This window comes from Scomber scombrus, chromosome 20 (assembly GCF_963691925.1).
Source record: "Scomber scombrus chromosome 20, fScoSco1.1, whole genome shotgun sequence".
In the NCBI taxonomy this organism is placed as follows: domain Eukaryota; kingdom Metazoa; phylum Chordata; class Actinopteri; order Scombriformes; family Scombridae; genus Scomber; species Scomber scombrus.
This window is the reverse complement of record NC_084989.1, coordinates 12837226-12852641: the sequence shown is the minus strand read 5'-3', so window position 1 is coordinate 12852641 and position 15416 is coordinate 12837226. Positions and strand designations below refer to the sequence as shown.

Here is a 15416-nt window from a genome sequence, read left to right as displayed (position 1 = left end):
ATTTATAGAGAAGTAGAGATCAATATGTTCTCCTACAAATTTTATAAAGTCAGAATCTTGTAACCATTTAGGGTGTAATCGCCACTTGGTTGGATGTCTATACACTTGTTCGACGTTGTAAAATAGTGAGGTTGGGGCATGATCAGATAAAACAATACTATCATATACACAATTTGTTATACTAGGTAGCAGAGATGAGGAAATTAAAAAATAATCTATTCGGGAGTGGGTTTTAAATACTGCCGAGTAGCATGAGAATTCTCTTTTGTTGGGGTTTTGATTTCTCCAAGGATCACAAAGGTTCAGGTCTTTCATATATTGTTGAATTTTCTTTCTTGTTTGGGAATGGGATGTATCTATCCCTGCAGAGCGATCCAGTTTCGGGTCTAAAGCACAATTTAAGTCACCTGCCAATATTATCTTACCAGGGAGGGTGGCCAAAAGCAAAAATAAATTCTCAAAAAATGATGGGTTATCATCGTTTGGGCCATATATATTAACCAAATTAATACTTTCTCTCAAGAGAGTCCCTTGAACCACCAAATATCTACCAGTTTTATCATAAATAGTGTTATTTATTTGAAAAGGCACCGAATTATGAATTAACACCATAACCCCTCTCGAATGAGAAGGGAAACAGGATGCTACTACTTTGCCTGGCCATCTCCTACGTACTTTCACTAAGTCCTCTCTGAGTAAATGAGTTTCCTGGATAAACACTATTGATGACTTAAGTTGTTTAAGCCTGGTAATTACCTGTTTTAATTTAGTCAACTTTACCATCCCTCTAACATTCCATGAAGTGAATTTAAAATTCTTATTTGCAGTCATCTAATCTTACTAATACACCAGATTGTACAGCATAGAATCATCTTTTAGTTGTTGGTAAACCTGATGAGCATCTCTATGTGACATTTTGGGAGTGTACCTGTAGAATACCACATGATGTGAAAGAAAGCAAAAAAAAAAGCAAAAAAAAACAAAAACAAAAAAAAAAAAAAAAACCAAAAAAACACTTAAACCCTGCCATGAACAATACCCCTTAGCTGTCAACCTGAACAAGACAGTCCTTTCCCCACCCTCCCCCTGACCTTGGGGTGCAGTTAAGTGCACACACTGATCCAGTGTAAACAAGGGAGCAGTTAGACCAAACCAAGCAGTCCTAATAACAGACCGAACAACATAAACAGGACAATTGTGTCCCCTGGCAAAAAAAAAAAAAAAAAAATATATATATATATGTATATATATATATACACAAACAAGTATGTTCACCTAGTCTTTCTTGCAGCTTAACTTCCATTCGGGAAGGCCGACAGTACACTGAATAACCACTTTTCAAAAAACAAAACAAAACGAGTGACAGCCCACTTAAAAAGGGCGCGTGGTAGTATCTGTATAAATAGTAAATAAAAAGCGTATTTACATCTGAGGAGACTGAGGGAATAATACAATTATGTAGCCTATACAAAACAGAAAAGTCTCCACAGAAAAAAGAGAATAAACAGCATTCACGTGTGTGTGTTACTGGCCCATAAAGCCATCAATAACAAGCTATAGCTGTTATAGGTGGATAATAAAGGATTCAGCAGTTCATTTTAGTTCACCTGTGAGTCCTCTGTGTTCTGTAACCCTTTGATGAATTTTTCAGCATCTGCTGGGGTTTCAAACTCACGTGTTTGTCCATCAGACGACACTCGTAGCTTGGCTGGGTAAATTATTCCGTACCGTATGTTCATCGACCTCAGCTGCTGTTTCACCTGGTCGAAACCCCTCCTGCGACGGTGGAGCTCCGCCGAAAGATCCGGGAAGAACATGATCACTTGACCGGCGTAGATAACTTTGCCTTTGGCCCTGGAAGCTCGCATCACACGGACTTTATCCTGGAAGTTTAAAAACTTCACGATGATGACCCTCGGTGTGGTCGATCGATTAGGTTGCGTCCGGCCGGGCAACCTGTGTGCTCTTTCAATGAGAGGTGGACTCGGGAATGTTGCTGGTCCCAGCACTTCGGGGAGCCACTTCTCCAGGAAAGCTACCGCGTCGTTTCCTTCCATCTTCTCCGGCACGTTAACTATCCGTAGGTTTGAACGACGCGAGCGGTTTTCGAGCTCGTCAAGTTTGTTTGTGAGGAGAGACACCTGTTTAGCTAGCGCGTCAGCCTTGCCTTTCTCTGAGTTGACTGTGTCTTCTACGGTGCTAATACGCACTTCTGCTTCATCCATGCGCGTCGAGAAGTCCTGCACGTCCCTCTTAACGTCTTGAATGGCTTTAAGGACCACATCAATCTTTGTGGAAAAGTCATTTCTGATCCCATCGAGTATCTGAATGACGTCCATGTTTTGGGCCGATCCAGTGTCCACGTAGTCCTCACGAGGCAGTCGCACGAGGCTAGCATCACACTCTGAGTTAGCTAAGCTAATAGCATCTGAGACGTCGTCTTCTTCACACTGAGAAAGGTGTGCTTTAGATTTGTTTTTTTTCGGCATATTGTCGCGGGTATGCAGTATCAAGTCGCCACGAATGAAAGTTATCACTGTTTGTGCAGTTAAAGGAAAGTTTACAGGATTTTTCAAGAATATAGCCAGGAGCTCACAAAAAGACGTCTGCTCAGTTCAGCGCCATAACCACGCCCCTCCATTTTAGGTCATTCTAATCATGCTGATGTTTGTCCAAGTGCTCATTTTTGTCATAAGTTTGTTTTCAATTAATTATTTGATAATGTAAAAAAGGATTGTGGCATCATGATTGACAGCCGCCCTCAAACCTCCATCAGACAAGCCAAATGATTTCAATAGACGCATCGTCCATCTCTATGGTGTAACATTCTAAATTGTTCATCCCTGTAGCACTGTGAGTCACTTTAAACAAAAGTTTCCCCTAAATGGCAAATGTTATCTGTTATTGTTGGAATTCAAGACAGCATTCATTCAGGCTGTTTTTGCTTTGAATTCCAATGCTCCAAATAACCTCTCTTCACCCTGAAATCTGTCTCCGTCATCTCTCAGCTCAAAGGGCTTCTGCTGATCGCTCAGCTGAATGGTAAAGACTCTGCATCACAGAAAAAAAAACAGTGTTTAAATCACAAAGCTGCTTTCTGCTCAACTTGCACTAGTAGTGCTGGGAGACATCTCCATGGTTACACAGTTTGACTCAGACAGCAAGGTGACGCGTAGTCATTGAGGATAACAGATAGAGCCACGAGAGGAAAGGGGAGGGAGGAGAGAGGTTGGAATTCTCTTTTTTATGCGAGGGTGTAGTGCCGAGAGCAATAGGAGCCTGCTGAGTGCAGCTGAATGTGACAGTGTGTGTTTTGGAAAGAGAGAGAAAACGCAAGAGGCAAAGGAGGGCATTTTACAAGCATTTGTAGGCTACTGTATGTTTGTATGTGTGCATGTGTGTGGGGGTGTGTTTTTAATGTGAGGTTTTCCTGGTCTTATCTGTGAAAGACAAGCACACAGGAGAGGTGACAGGAAAGTAATTCTTATTCTAAGTGAATTTCTAGAAAGCACACACACACACACACATATACCTCTTCACCACCACTATCCCACCTTCCCATCTTCCCTCAATCTACAAGCTTAGATGGATGATGATATCAAGAGACTCAGGGGTAAAGGGGAGCAGGGAGCTTGTAAGAGATCCTTCCCATGTTGTTATCTGCACATGTACAGGCGCACTCTGGAGCAGCTAAGTCGCCTGGCGAGTTATTTACAGCACTCAGCTGATCATGAATATTAACTGTTACACGGCCCAGGCTGCGTGTTTATTTCTTCTTCCATCCTTTGGTCTGTGGCTTTACGAAGTGTTGATTATGGTGCCCTGGCCGAGTGATTAACACAGTGATCGCTACTCAGGCGCAGGGGCTAGCACACTTAGCAGTAATTACACTTAGCCCTGGTGACGGCTCACTCCGGGTCCCTCTCTTTTTGTCACACATGAGGACACAAACCCTGCGGGAACACAGAGCTACTCATGAAAATGACTCAAAACATAAGAAGGTTATCTGTTATAATTATGTTGTTTTCACTTGGTATCGTGGCCTCCTTTTTTAAAAGATTCCTCTTTAGCACATGCAGTTCTTGTATGAGTGTAAGAAGCATGTGCATAGATTTGCACATATACAGTATATGCATATCCTGTAAAAGCTCTCATGTGCATTTACATGTGCCTCAGTGAGGCATATAGGTTAATAACATTGTAACGCCATAAGGGCCGAAGGCTTGTTCTCCTCAGAAATACACAAATATGTGCATAAAGAAACACATGCACACACAATTGCATGCACAGACACATATGCATGTGCACACATCCTGTTTTTTCATGTAATTTCTTTGGGCACAGAAAGGACATGGAGAAAGGACATTGTTAAAATTGGTTTCTAATGTGAATATAAATATCTAGATCTTTCAAATCCACATTCAGAAAGATTTTTTTATTATGGTAAGACATTGCTAAAGAAAATATACAGAAAAGAAAAGACGAGAATTTAAGGGAAAAGAAACAATCTATAGCTGTTATTACTTTTATTGCAAGAGAAATAAATCTTATTGGATTTTCTCCCTCTAGGATTAGTATTTTTTTTGTTTATTACTGCAGGTTTTAAACTTGTTATAAATTAGTTTTATTTCTTTAATTAATTTTTCTCTCATACCTTCGTAATTTTGACAGTGTTGTACCTCACGGAGTCAATGCAGCCTGCTCTCTCTCTCTCTCTCTCTCTCTCTCTCTCTCTCTCTCTCTCTCTCTCTCTCTCTCTCTCTCTCTCTCTCTCTCTCTCTCTCTCTCTCTCTCTCTCTCTCTCTCTCTCTCTCTCTCTCTCTCTGACATTTGTGGTGTGAAAGTCACGAGCACTGATTGGCTGGGTGGTAGCTAAGAGGGCATTAATGGACACATTACAGGGCAAGGACATAGAGAGCCAGATAAAGTGCAACAAAGATTGGTGCGATTAGAAGTTTGCAATAGTGAAAAGAGCTGAACATGTTGATATCACTAAGACTTTCCAAGAAATTGTCATAAAACTAAGTGTGCTCTTTGCATTAAAAGCTTTGTGGCGCAGTGTGCATGACTTTCCTCACTGCCCTTCCTGGGAAGCTTGGTCTCTGCGGGAAACACTTTTACATCCAACACTTAATTCAGAAAAGTGCTGAGTTGTCCACGGAAATAGCATCACCACGCTGTGGGATATCGTTTTTTTTTAATAGAGTTATGAAGTATTGTTAAGCCGCAATCAGATCGGTCCTGAAGACTATAGCTACTGGGTGTAGAAATCTGATCACAGACACAGAGGGCTATGTTACAGGATATACAGTAAAATGGAGCAAGCATTAGGTATCTATTTCAGTCAGTGGATGGCTCAAGGATCCCATCAGAGCTTTAAATAAATTCATCAATACACTTGATTGAAAAGAAGAGTTGGCTGAATTTCTCTCAAGGTTGAGTCCATGGCTTAGCCTGTAGCACCTGGTGGGAAATTTAGCATTTAAAAGCATTGCTGTTTTGAGTATGATTGTGAATTTGTTGTGAGGCAGCTCACTCATACATTTTTAACTTCACCTGAGTGCTGTTGTGCTGTGCTGATTGTGGCCTAAAAAAGCTACACTGGTCAGTATTAATGGATGTCTTGAAAGAAGCGAAATAGATGCCACATGAGCAGTACATGGTGAAAAAGCTGAGGCTAAAACTGGGGTTTTAATTTCTGAAATTGTGTTTCTCTTTTAATGTAAAAAAAGCGACTTGTTGCTGTCAATTTTTACCTTTGTTGGACTATGGTGATCTTTACCTCTGCTCAGTGTAGTCATATAGTTGACACAGCTTACCATGCTTCCTTGAGCTTCATTACCAATTGTAAAACTCTGACTCACCACTGTGAATTATACTCTTGGATAAGATGGCCTGGTCTGGCCACCCACAGGCTTTTACGGTGGTACACCTTTATATATATATATGACAATGCTTGAATTTCTCCCATACTACCAATGTGTTTTTATCACACAGAAAGGTGCACTACAAGTGTAAGTAGTTCTACAATGCAGGGCCTCACATGCAAATGTTCTACAGTGCTCTTGTTTATCAGTTGGAAACAACAACAGCCACAGAAGAAGAGGTGGAAAATGGTTAACAATCATTGCCTGTGTTTGATTTTTCCTGGTTTGATTTTGCCTGGAGTGCAACGTATGAGCATCAAATGAGGCGCGTCAAATGAGGTGCGTCAATTATCGTTTTCAGTGCGTTTGGGCCTTCAGGCAGAAGTTTAAAGAAAATTATCTTTTGTCTCACAGTCTTAGGTAGCAGGATTCTCTTTACTGAAAAACAACAAACATCTGATTCGCTGTCTTCCCCATACCACCACAATGTCACTGTAGCATCATAAATAAAGTCAGGCTCTTCTCTATGCTGTTGTCGCAATACTCAGGACTCATAGAGATTCATACACTGGTACATTTCCCTTTCACTGTTATTGTTACTGTTATTGTTGAATGAAAGCATGTATCGTAATGGGATTCCAGTAATGTATTTCAATAAACAACAAAGGAGGAATTGTCAGTACAGTGTGTTATCTAATACATTATTTTATGTATGATATTTCATTCCACTAATCATGGACGTGTCATTCAACCCAAACCCCTCTGAGCTGTAATGGAGCACCACATCCTGACACATGGTTGTGTTGCCTGTTCTGTGCAGGCGTGTTTGTGCAACTGGCCCGACGGATGAAGGCACTCTATAAATATTTCATACTAGCCCACTTTCTACCCTGGTTCTACAAAAAGGGCTTTGAGGAGAAGAGTATGAACAATGTGTTTACAAGAATGGAAATACAAGGGTACACAATGAAGTTTGGTGAAAATATCAAAATAAACATTACAGTACCCAGACAGGGAAACCACTCTGCTAGCAGCAGATATTTCTCAATAATGTCAAGAGGTTATTTAAATTTATGTTTACTTACTTATTTATTTATTGTTTTGGTTGGTTCCGTTTTTCTCCTGAAATATTGTGACCGAAAAAAACCACCATACAGCAGAAGATGCAGAGTGACCTGTAAGAATATGAGAACTGGTTATTGATTAAGGTTCCTCTCATTGGCTGTCAGCCCATTCAACTAGTTTTTGTGCAGCTAAGTGAACCGCACACCCTCGGGGTATGGCTTAATCCCCCAGGATCCCCACTGTTGCTTGCTTCCAGTGTGGACAATATGAGAGTCTGCACACAAGTGAGAGAGCGAGTTCAGCATCTATTATGGATATCACACTGACGGTCTTACACTTAAAAGAAAGATCAACAAGAAAAATAATTGATATGCAGAGTTTGTCTCTCATACTGATTGCAAGGCACCTCACTAAGATTGACCGTGAAATTGTGACTTCTATCACATCACGCCAATACACTTGACAAATGTTGCCAAACACAAAGGGACCCATAATACAGTCTAGCTGACTGATGACAGATTAAATAGTAAGTGACATAGTATGGTGATTATGCATTATGCCAAAACAAAAGGTTATATCCACTGCAATTATTGATTACACTGAGAGCTGTCAAAGATATATGAACAGCTCACTAGTTTTTCTTGGAATAATAAGCTGGTATTAATATGTACTAAACTCCCACTGTAGTTGCCAAACATAGCTGGATGGACACCAGAGTAGTTTATTTTATCTGATTTTGTTGCAAAGCTGTAAAAAACAAAAAAGGCCTGGGACATATTTCAATTGCACACATTATGTCCCAGTTTCAAGAATTCTGTTGGATCAGTTTTAGATCTTTTTCTCTTTTTTTCTCTCAAGTGCTTTATGAACTCAATTATCTTGTCCAGGGACTATGGCTTTAGAATTGAGGCTCAAATCGTAATGACTGTGGCATTCCTCCAAACCTCTCTGAACCTCAGCGCTGTGGGACGAAACAGTGGATGGACACCAAATATCACAATCCCTCCCTGCTTTTCTCTGTCTCCCTCTCTCTCTCTGTGAAGTCTTTGGAAACTGGCCACAGAAAAGGCACTCAACCAGCAGAATCTTGAGAGAGTGGGAGGGAAGATGTCTCTCCTCCTTTGTTGATTAATATTGAGTCTCACTAAGGGTACATGTATTAGAGTCAAACCCTAACTATCCGTGCCTTGTAAATCTCTCTTAAAGTATCTTTGCCAGGTTCCTAAATAATGTCATATTTGCTCTGTGCCATCATTAATTGCTGGCAATGGCTCTTTAACAGAATTTGTGCACATTTATGAGTCACACTTAGCCATATGGGTACTCCTAAACCTACTTGCAGCATATGGAGCCATTGGTCTGAATAATGCATGGAAATTGCCAACATGTAAACTTAATAAAATAATAAGAAATCATAAGAAATTAGCCAAATATTGTAGTTTTTGCGTACAGAATGTACACAATGTCACCAGTGCATGCCTTGATAAGTCATCATACTGGAAGAGATACAGTCTCAGGTGATGAAATACCACACAAATCCTGGGATCAATCCATATTACCATAGCCATAATCGCCTGGATTGATTCTGCAGCAAAAAATTATCATACCTGAAGAATGGCACAATTTGTCCAGAACAAATTGATGACACACGTGAGGGAGAGTGGGGGTTGATGGTGGTCAGTCGGGACCTCAGAGGTGGATCATGGTCCATAAGAGCTCTGAGCGGAGAGATCAATACGTGCTCACTGGGCCTAGTTCAGTGGCCATAATTTGATGTGTACACAATCGATAGCCTCCCCCAAGCTGGCAGATGGGCCACTGGTGTGACACTGGCAGTTTTTCTTTCCCACAGCAGCTGTCCTCCTTCAAACGAAGGAATGGTAGGGATGTCGTAGGGGTGGGGGACATGTGGGCATAGAAGCTGATGCTAGAAATGGGGTATAACTGTTAGTGACCAAAGGGCTGTCACTGATAAGAGTGAAGTTAGTGCCCCTATTGACTGCGTCTTGTGGGAAGAGAACTAAAACAGGATGTGAAAGGTGATTTTCACAATGTTAAGAATAGTCGTTGAGATGACAGGCAGCTGAAGATGGAAATCAAGAGAGGCTCAGGGGAGAGGCTCAAGAGAGCTCTTAACTCAGTGGCTGCTGCATGTTTTCTCCTCTGGATCAACTTCACACTACCTGCTCAGGTCTCCCAGAGGATCTAATACTATCATGGAGGAGCTGTGGAATGAAATTGCGAGGGCGTGTGAAGGTGTTGGTGGCTTTAGCACATTCACTCTTGAGACATCCCACTAAATTGCTGCTTTTAATTTCGATGACACTATTTTTTTTAAGCTGTCCCTTGAAGAATTGAGCCAGCTGTGTTTTTGCTTTTGTGAGGACACTCATCAAGCGATTTTTTTTTTCATAACGTGTTTTATAATGGGCTCAGGAGTTAAGAGCAAAAGAATAAGGGGAAATCCTCAGAGTATTTTATTAAAAATAAAAGTCAGATGACATTTACTAATTCTCTCTCGCCATCTGTCTTTCATCTCATTGTAAATCTCAAAATAAAGCAGGTTTACTTGTTGTCAGAGCACAGTCATGTTAAGCAATCTTTGCATTAGAGTTGGTGGAGGGAGAGCAGCCAGAATAGCCATGGACAACTAAAGCATGGTACACATGACCTAATCATCTGAGGACATTAACCTTCCGTCTAAGCCAATCATGTCTCATGACTGTCCTGGTCATGACCTGACTATGACATCCTGAGGTCAAAATCTTCACAGGAACACAGACAGGAAAAGATTAATTTAGAAAGAGGCAGAGAACAATGCAAGAGAAAGGGTTTGGATATAGTAATAGCATCTTTTATTATATTTGAGGCTATTCTTAAATACTTTCTGACTTGTGACAACTACTATTTTATGTTTGATCATTTGATATTTAATTTTGCTCTTTAACCACAAAATTAGCTAGAATTAGCTATTTCTGTTGCAAGTGACAGATTTATTTAAAATTACTTTTCATTTTAGCTATCAAAGACAAATAATCCAGTGAAATTACAGCAAAACAAAGCTCTTTTTAGGATAGACTGGATAGGTATGAAGCTTAATCTGCAGGTAGGATTGATTAGTTTAGTAAAATGATCAGGGCGTGATCATTTTAATCCCATGTTGTCTGACTCTCCTCCTTTTCAAAGAATATTGTACAGCCACAGATTCAATTTGTCCAGTGGGGTAAGATTTTGGTCAGATGTTTCATTTCCTGTCTCTGTTTACTTTCCAACTCCAGGTCACTTCCAGGTCAACTGGCGTGGCCGCACTTATTTCCGTTTTTTGATCCACCCCTCATGGCATTTGATGCTATACTTAATGCCACTGCACATGCAAATCAGGGGCAAAGAAGACTGAGTCCAAGTAATTGATCCTCTTAACTACTCCCACTCAATTACAGTAGGTTAATGCAAGCCCCCTCAGGATTGCTCATTCACACACTCAAATGCCATTTGCTGATGTCCATGAGCAAGGAATGCATGGGGTGTGTAGGAAGGTGAGATTGCATGGGTATGGGTCAGTGAAAACATTAATCACTATCTTTCTCTCTCTCTCTCTCTGTCTGTGTGTGTGTGTGTGTGTGTGTGTGTGTGTGTGTGTGTGTGTGTGTGTGTGTGTGTGTGTGTGTGTGTGTGTGTGTGTGTGTGTGTGTGTGTGTGTGTGTGTGTGTAAGTGTGTTTGTGTACATTCCCTCAAGTTTATTCATTCAGCTGTTCATAGTGTAGTTTAAAAGGGCTCTCTTGCTCCAACTTGTGGAACTGTAAAAGATTAAGTGTCTCCTCTGAGGCAGTTAATGTGAATCTAAATAAAGAAAAGTTGACCTCTAAAGAATGAGTTACCTTTTGCTGGTATTAACAAAAATCAAGTTCAATCAGATCTATTCTTGTACTGCATGTGAAAAATCAGCTGCGTAACCTATATAATATTCCACCAGTAATCCTATAAACTAAAAAAAATCATTATCTCATGGTCTTATCTACTCTTCTATCTTTGGAGTTGACTTGGCGCCAAGGTGTTCAGCAACAGGAACTCAAGCATCCTCTGATAGAGTGGCTTGGCACCAGGGGGTAAGCTTCAAATGAGCTTGCCAAAAAGTCCAGGGGTATGGAAGCAATGTGCGTCCTTATTGTGACTCCACAGTCGTTCAGCTTGGTACTGGGCCAAGTCCAGGTTGCCTCACTTAGCTGCTAATAGGTTTAACCTAATCAGCACCAGCATTCATTTAGTGACACTTCCTCTTCCCAGCCATGACACCTATTTGACTTGATTTTGCTGTATCCCTTATTTATTATTAGAGGGGATTATCTTTATTTTTTAGACATTGTGTATCATTTCAGAGCTGAAAATGTTGCAATGTCACTAGTCTTCAACCATTGTTTTCCAGTGTGTCAGTGCATGCCAGAGGCTAATGGATAGGCTACAGTAACGACGGACTCCTGAACAATTCCGCATAATCCTTGAGCTTCATCCCTGCATGATATTTGCTAAATTAAGGAAGTCTAAAAAGCAATACAGTAAATGTCTCCAGGCAGCAGTGTTTTAATTCATGTGTGTTCTGCAACTTAATGTGGTTGGTAATTAGTATTCAGGGTGCTGTGTTTTCTTATCTTGACTGAGACTCTTCAATTTTGTTTATTAGATTTTGACACATTTTATATTGCTCAGGTCACAGAGGACTCCTTACAAAGGAATGCTGATTTTTCCATGCACAGGATTTCAGTTCATATTTTATACTGCAGTACTATAGAGAGTATAGGAAAGAGACTTTTGACCTGTGGGTTGAGACACTGTCAAGCTGTGGGAAAAGGGTCTGAACTAATCTCAGCAGAATTATAAGGAGTTTTATCTGTGGTTCTGGTGCAAGGCAGAAGCAGATATAAAATGTGGAGTGGCATTGAAGAAGAACAGTAAAGGGGCAATGAAAGAGCCAGACTAAACTCATCTAATACTCAAACTTAATGTGACATTCAAGAATACTCTCCTACACACCATACATTGCACACACACTTTCATTTAATTTATATCAGTAATATACGTCTAAGCTCAGCTAGAACATCTAAAGGCAGATTGAATTTACCGAGGTCAACAAACCCTGGTCAAGGTAAAGAGCTGCAGGTGGAACACAGCCTCATGGCGTGCTGACCTCTTAGGATAATGCAGGATGTTCTTTACCTATCCCATTGTTAAGCAGATGGAATAGGAAATGACATGAGCACATTATTATTATTTGTTTTACGTTTCAAAGAATAAACCTTTTGAAAACTTTGTCACTGTATTTTGACTATTGAGATCAATCAATTATATTTTAAGACAGATAGAGGGAATTTTAAACTGTTGCCAACAGGTGGAGCTAAAATCCTTTTATCCTCTTATCCATTGTAGATTGGATCTCATGCAAACATACACATACACACACCTCAATTTCCAATATAGGATTCTGGTGTAGTTATTTCCCCTGCTTTCAGTATCTTCCTTATTTGATACCTCTCTGTATTTATTCAAAGACTTAATCGTTCGTTTGGTCTTTTGCCATTTTACAATTTATCTGTCAGTCGTATTTACAATGCTTAGACATATTATATATTCTCTATATCGTAATGTGTTTTCATTCAGGAACCATAGTGCTTTTTAAGCATTTTATTCACATCTTTTACACTTTACACATCTCTCAGCATTTATTTATTTATCTTTCCCTGTCCCTAATGCAAACCACAAACCCCTAATTATTCAAAATGTATCCCATATCTGTCTCTTTTTCAGTTTATCAGGGTTAAGGTTACAGCTTTTTAATTTCAACATGGATTTTTTATTGTGTTCCACTAATACTGTATTCCTCTATGTGCTTCTTTTCTTATCCCTAGATTCTGGCCATCATATCAATCCTGTTCATCGTCCTCTCCACCATTGCTCTGTCTCTCAACACCTTACCAGAGCTTCAGGTCATAGATGAGTTCGGCCAGCCCAATGACAATCCCCAGCTGGCCCATGTGGAGGCTGTGTGCATTGCCTGGTTCACCATGGAGTACCTCCTTCGCTTCCTCTCTTCTCCTAATAAGTGGAAGTTCTTCAAAGGCCCACTGAATGTCATTGACTTGCTGGCCATCCTGCCCTACTATGTCACCATCTTCCTAACTGAGTCCAACAAGAGTGTATTACAGTTCCAAAATGTGCGCCGTGTGGTACAGATATTCAGGATCATGAGAATATTGAGGATCCTGAAGTTGGCTAGGCACTCCACGGGGCTCCAGTCTCTAGGATTTACACTGAGACGGAGCTACAATGAATTGGGGCTGCTTATTTTATTTCTTGCCATGGGCATCATGATATTTTCCAGCTTGGTCTTCTTTGCTGAGAAAGATGAAGATGCCACAAAATTCACCAGTATCCCTGCATCATTCTGGTGGGCCACCATTACAATGACTACAGTGGGCTATGGTGACATTTATCCACAGACTTTACTTGGAAAGATTGTGGGTGGGCTCTGCTGTATTGCAGGAGTGCTGGTAATTGCCCTACCTATCCCCATTATTGTCAACAACTTCTCTGAGTTCTATAAAGAGCAAAAGAGGCAGGAGAAGGCCATCAAGAGGAGGGAGGCACTGGAGAGAGCCAAGCGGAATGGCAGTATTGTGTCAATGAACCTGAAAGATGCCTTTGCCCGCAGTATGGAACTGATGGATGTGGTAGTGGAGAAAGGAGAGGACAAAACCTCTCTGGATAACCATCTGTCACCTAGCCGCTGGGGTACCTCAACCAGGCACTCCACCTCCGAAATCAACCTAAAGTCCCCAGATAAAAGAAACCCAGATACTCTGCCACAAAGCTCCCCTAATCGTATATCCATCACCACCACTGGAAGTACCCAGTGGGCAAATAGGACCCCACAGCACCTTAATGTTCAGAAACTGGAGGAGATGTACAGCCAGATGACCAAGTCACAGTCCTTCTCAAATCTTAACACTACAAGCTCCATGAGCACTCTGAGCACAACTGTGACTGCTCCGGTCTCACCTAAGAAATCTTACAGCCCTGAAGACACATTAAAAGAAGAGGTGGAGTTGGAGATGAAGGAGGTCCAACCCTTCTCTGCAGATAACTTTGCCAGCTGCTCAGCAGACTATGCAAAGCAGGGCCCCAACTCAGGTGAGGAAGAAGCTGGGCCAGATCAGATCAGATACCCCAGAGCCCCACCATTTCTTGATCTTAGCCAACTAAGGGCAATTGATGACCAGAACTCTCCCGACACCATACTCAAAGATGGCCTCTATGAATCCGTTAACCCATGTGATGGATCAGAGCTTCAGATAGAGGAAGGAGAGAGCTTTAACAGTGCTGTAGAGAATATCCAGAGCTCTCCCATAGGGAATAACCCTCTTAAAATAAAGGAGTTAAAGGTCAACTTCACCAAAACCTCTGCTGAAGGCCCACTAACACCGCCCAGCACTACCTCTCCTGGAGACATCAGCTCCAGCATCCTGGAAGACGAGTCCCCAGAGGGAGACACCTCACCGCTTATTCCCAGTTCAGAGGAGCTCCTCCCAGTCTCCCAGGAGGAGACATGCCCATTGTCCCCTAAACAGTTGGTGGTAGACACCCCACCCGGTGATGAAGATCAATCTGCAGAGAACCATGAGGAGAGACATCTGATGGAGGTGGCAGGTGCTGCAGTTTCACCCTTGTCACCCAAGGCAGCAGCACAAAATTGCACCCAAGATGTGGTTGGGGCTGGCGAAGAGGTCAAAGCTGACAGCAACCAAAGTGGACACAAAGTAGAGAACCACATGTTTACATCTGATATTCACCTGAGACCCGGAGATGGCAGCCTCTCTCCGACCTGTGAAACCAGCATGTGACTGTAAGAGAAGCTTTGAGGGACAATAGATAACTATTGCAACAACACTGCAACATCAGCCTGGTGTGTGGGAGAGCAGGAAGAAAAGACAAGAGTGCAGTTGTATTGAAAGATATTTTTGCATGGCATGACAAGTCCCTTTTACTTGTGTTGTTGTGTATTGCTGAAAAAGAAACTGCAGTGCTTTGTGCAGAATTAAGAATGACTTTGGGATGAACACTGGGCTCCAAGAGGAGGCTCTTGAGAAACAGAGGGAATTCATCAACTAATGTAGACATTTTGGTCCTCCTAATGTACATAATGACAGTCTCCTTTTTCTAGCAAAAGAAGGAAATGCACAGAGGGACTTATCTGTAAAAAGCATGCATTTAAAATGACAGATATTTTACGGTGCTTAGTTTGCTGAAAGTGCTCCACTGTAAATACTAGAACATCTAAGGCAATGACAATGCACAGGCTGGCAAAGGAAAACTGTCACTGAAGGTACAAATATATAAAAATGTGAAAAGTCAAGAGTGGGGGGGGGTGGGGTTGTGGTTTGAATCGAGAGCCCTCAGACTGGGTGTTGCATCGTAGCGACCTATAAAAAAAA

The 15416-nt window shown here is 41.3% G+C and overlaps 1 protein-coding gene across 1 annotated transcript in view; it reads left to right on the top strand.

The window, feature by feature from the left end:
- LOC134002240 (potassium voltage-gated channel subfamily B member 2-like) overlaps positions 1–14825 on the top strand; it is an 83390-nt gene extending 68565 nt beyond the window's left edge. Inside the window, exon 2 of the mRNA XM_062441544.1 lies at positions 12834–14825. Coding sequence (XP_062297528.1) covers positions 12834–14825 — 1992 coding nt within the window. The remainder of the gene's footprint in view (positions 1–12833) is intronic.
- The last annotated feature ends 591 nt before the right edge of the window (positions 14826–15416 follow it).